This window comes from Cryptomeria japonica, chromosome 11 (assembly GCF_030272615.1).
Source record: "Cryptomeria japonica chromosome 11, Sugi_1.0, whole genome shotgun sequence".
In the NCBI taxonomy this organism is placed as follows: Eukaryota; Viridiplantae; Streptophyta; class Pinopsida; order Cupressales; family Cupressaceae; genus Cryptomeria; species Cryptomeria japonica.
The window spans coordinates 691,012,624-691,014,694 of record NC_081415.1 but is presented as its reverse complement, the minus strand read 5'-3'; the positions used below and the strand labels follow the sequence as shown (position 1 = coordinate 691,014,694).

General features: G+C 37.8%; 1 protein-coding gene across 1 annotated transcript; it reads right to left on the bottom strand.

Moving 5' to 3' along the window:
• Window positions 1–654: 654 nt before the first annotated feature.
• On the bottom strand, window positions 655–1,842 carry LOC131038146 (uncharacterized). The gene has a single exon (XM_057970482.2). The coding sequence runs from the start codon at window positions 1,825–1,827 to the stop codon at window positions 886–888; it is 942 nt and encodes a 313-aa protein (XP_057826465.1). The 5' UTR covers window positions 1,828–1,842; the 3' UTR covers window positions 655–885.
• Window positions 1,843–2,071: the final 229 nt, after the last annotated feature.

Here is a 2,071-nt window from a genome sequence, read left to right as displayed (position 1 = left end):
CATTACCAATTCCTTAGTGAGAGGAGATTGACCTCTTGATGCCAATTGCTGTGTTCAATGGCTTCGTTTAAGCTGCATGAACTAAATATAAATTTGAATAAAAAAACATCTCATAATGAGTATTGTTCTTAAAAGTTTTTGTGGTTTTGAATCTGTGAAATAAAAGCTTTTTTTGGTGTGGAAATTGTTGGAAATAAGTAAAATTCATATTGACAATGGGCTGGCCAAAGAGCAGTCGATAGGTCAATTGGGGCTCAATTGATAGAACACTTCCGTAGCTCAACAGAAATCGAATCCTCACAATCCATTATTAGTTGTTGAACATGGAGTCTGCTCAAAGTCTCTGTTCGGCTTGTTTATCTTAGTGTGTCTATTTCATTTTCAAACTGGCCTTACAAAATTATAATTGTTTTCTACATTGAAATTTGAAATACTTATAATTCACCTTGGATTCTATTTACTTTGGAAATATTCTTGTTTCAATGGTATTGCGCAATCCATTAAAGCCTTTTACTACACTTAAAAAGAATTATTAATTCTCTGTAATGAGTATCTTTGTCAGGCAATGCCCTGAAATAATCTTATTGTTAATAAAAAATGGTTCTAATATATTTTGGAAGCAGATCTGCAGCAAAAGTTATTCAGAAGGGCTCGTATAAAACATTTATAGTATAGTTCCAAAGATTTATAATTACATTCAATGATTCATCATCTTTTCTTTCTTACCTTAATAATAAATTATTAAATCTTTCTAATCAAGTAAATTTTCTATCGTCTATTCCACCATAGACTAACTTGTAAATTACATCCTCTATGCACACTTTCAATCGTCTATTCCATCATAGGCTAACCTGTAAATTACATCTTCTATGCACACTTTCTCGCTTATAAATACGTAGGAAATTGGGAATGATGGGCGTTGTAACTCGCAGCAGATACTTGCAAATTGAACGGAGGAAGGCGGCCATGGTGTTGATAGCCATAAGATGTAGTTGTTGAGTTCATGGAAGAATACGAGTTGGATAAGGGAAGGCCAATTGCATAACCTTGGCTACTCGAACTCGCTTGTGTTCTCTGTCTGGAGGGAAAACTCGGGAACTTCATCTGAAACTGAGGCCTTGAATTGTGTATGCTCGGATCCATTTTGTCCAGAAATCTCACGGACAAATCAAGCGTACCTCGAGGCCTGCCATTTGGCCTCCTAATCCGATAGGTCACAAAATGCATGGAATCGGGCGACGTGTATCCCTCCAAAATATCAGAGTAGGGCATTCGAGCACTTCCCACTCTCTTTTTGCCCATCATGGTTTTACAGTATATTTGCACCAAGAGAGCAGAGCCCTTTTGCTGGAGGAAGCCCTTGTTGACAGTTGTTTGGAACTTATCGTTCCAGGTGGGGTATCTGCCACCCTTTCTGTCTGTTCGCGTAGAGTTTTGAGTGGTGGAATCGCTCCATACAACTGCATAAGTTCGCATGGGCCTTCCAAAACTTGTTACACATTTCAGATCATGGGCTGAGATGATCACTACCTCCAAAGAAACCTTATCCATTCGTTGATCTCCCAAATTATGGAAAAGAAAGGTGTGTACAACTTTAAGAATGGTGGAATACAGATTATCGCAAAATCCATACCTTTTCATGGTATATATTGCACAAGCTGCTCCAGTTTTGAGGAAATCTCTGGTGGGTTTCCCAGCATCTTCAGTGAAACAACCATTTAGTTTGCAATGAGATTGATGCTTTGTTTGTTCGCCAAAGATTGAAATTTTCCGCCCGCAACAAAACACGTTGTAATGAATTTTCAAATACAGATGCTGTGCACCCATCGTTTCTGACTAGATGTCTTCATAAGAATAGCGATTCAAAGGATTTTTAATGAGTGACGTCGAGAAAAAGAAAAAGAAAAGAAAACCATCACGACAAGCCACCATTATTAGGTAATTCCCCGGTCATATTCAAAATGGGTTGGCTGGTCGCTTATAAAAATCATTTCGTATTTTCAGAAGTTGCTTTCACAGCACGTTTTTCTGAATCTGTTCGCCGGTTCAAACAATCCAAAGTTATGTTCAA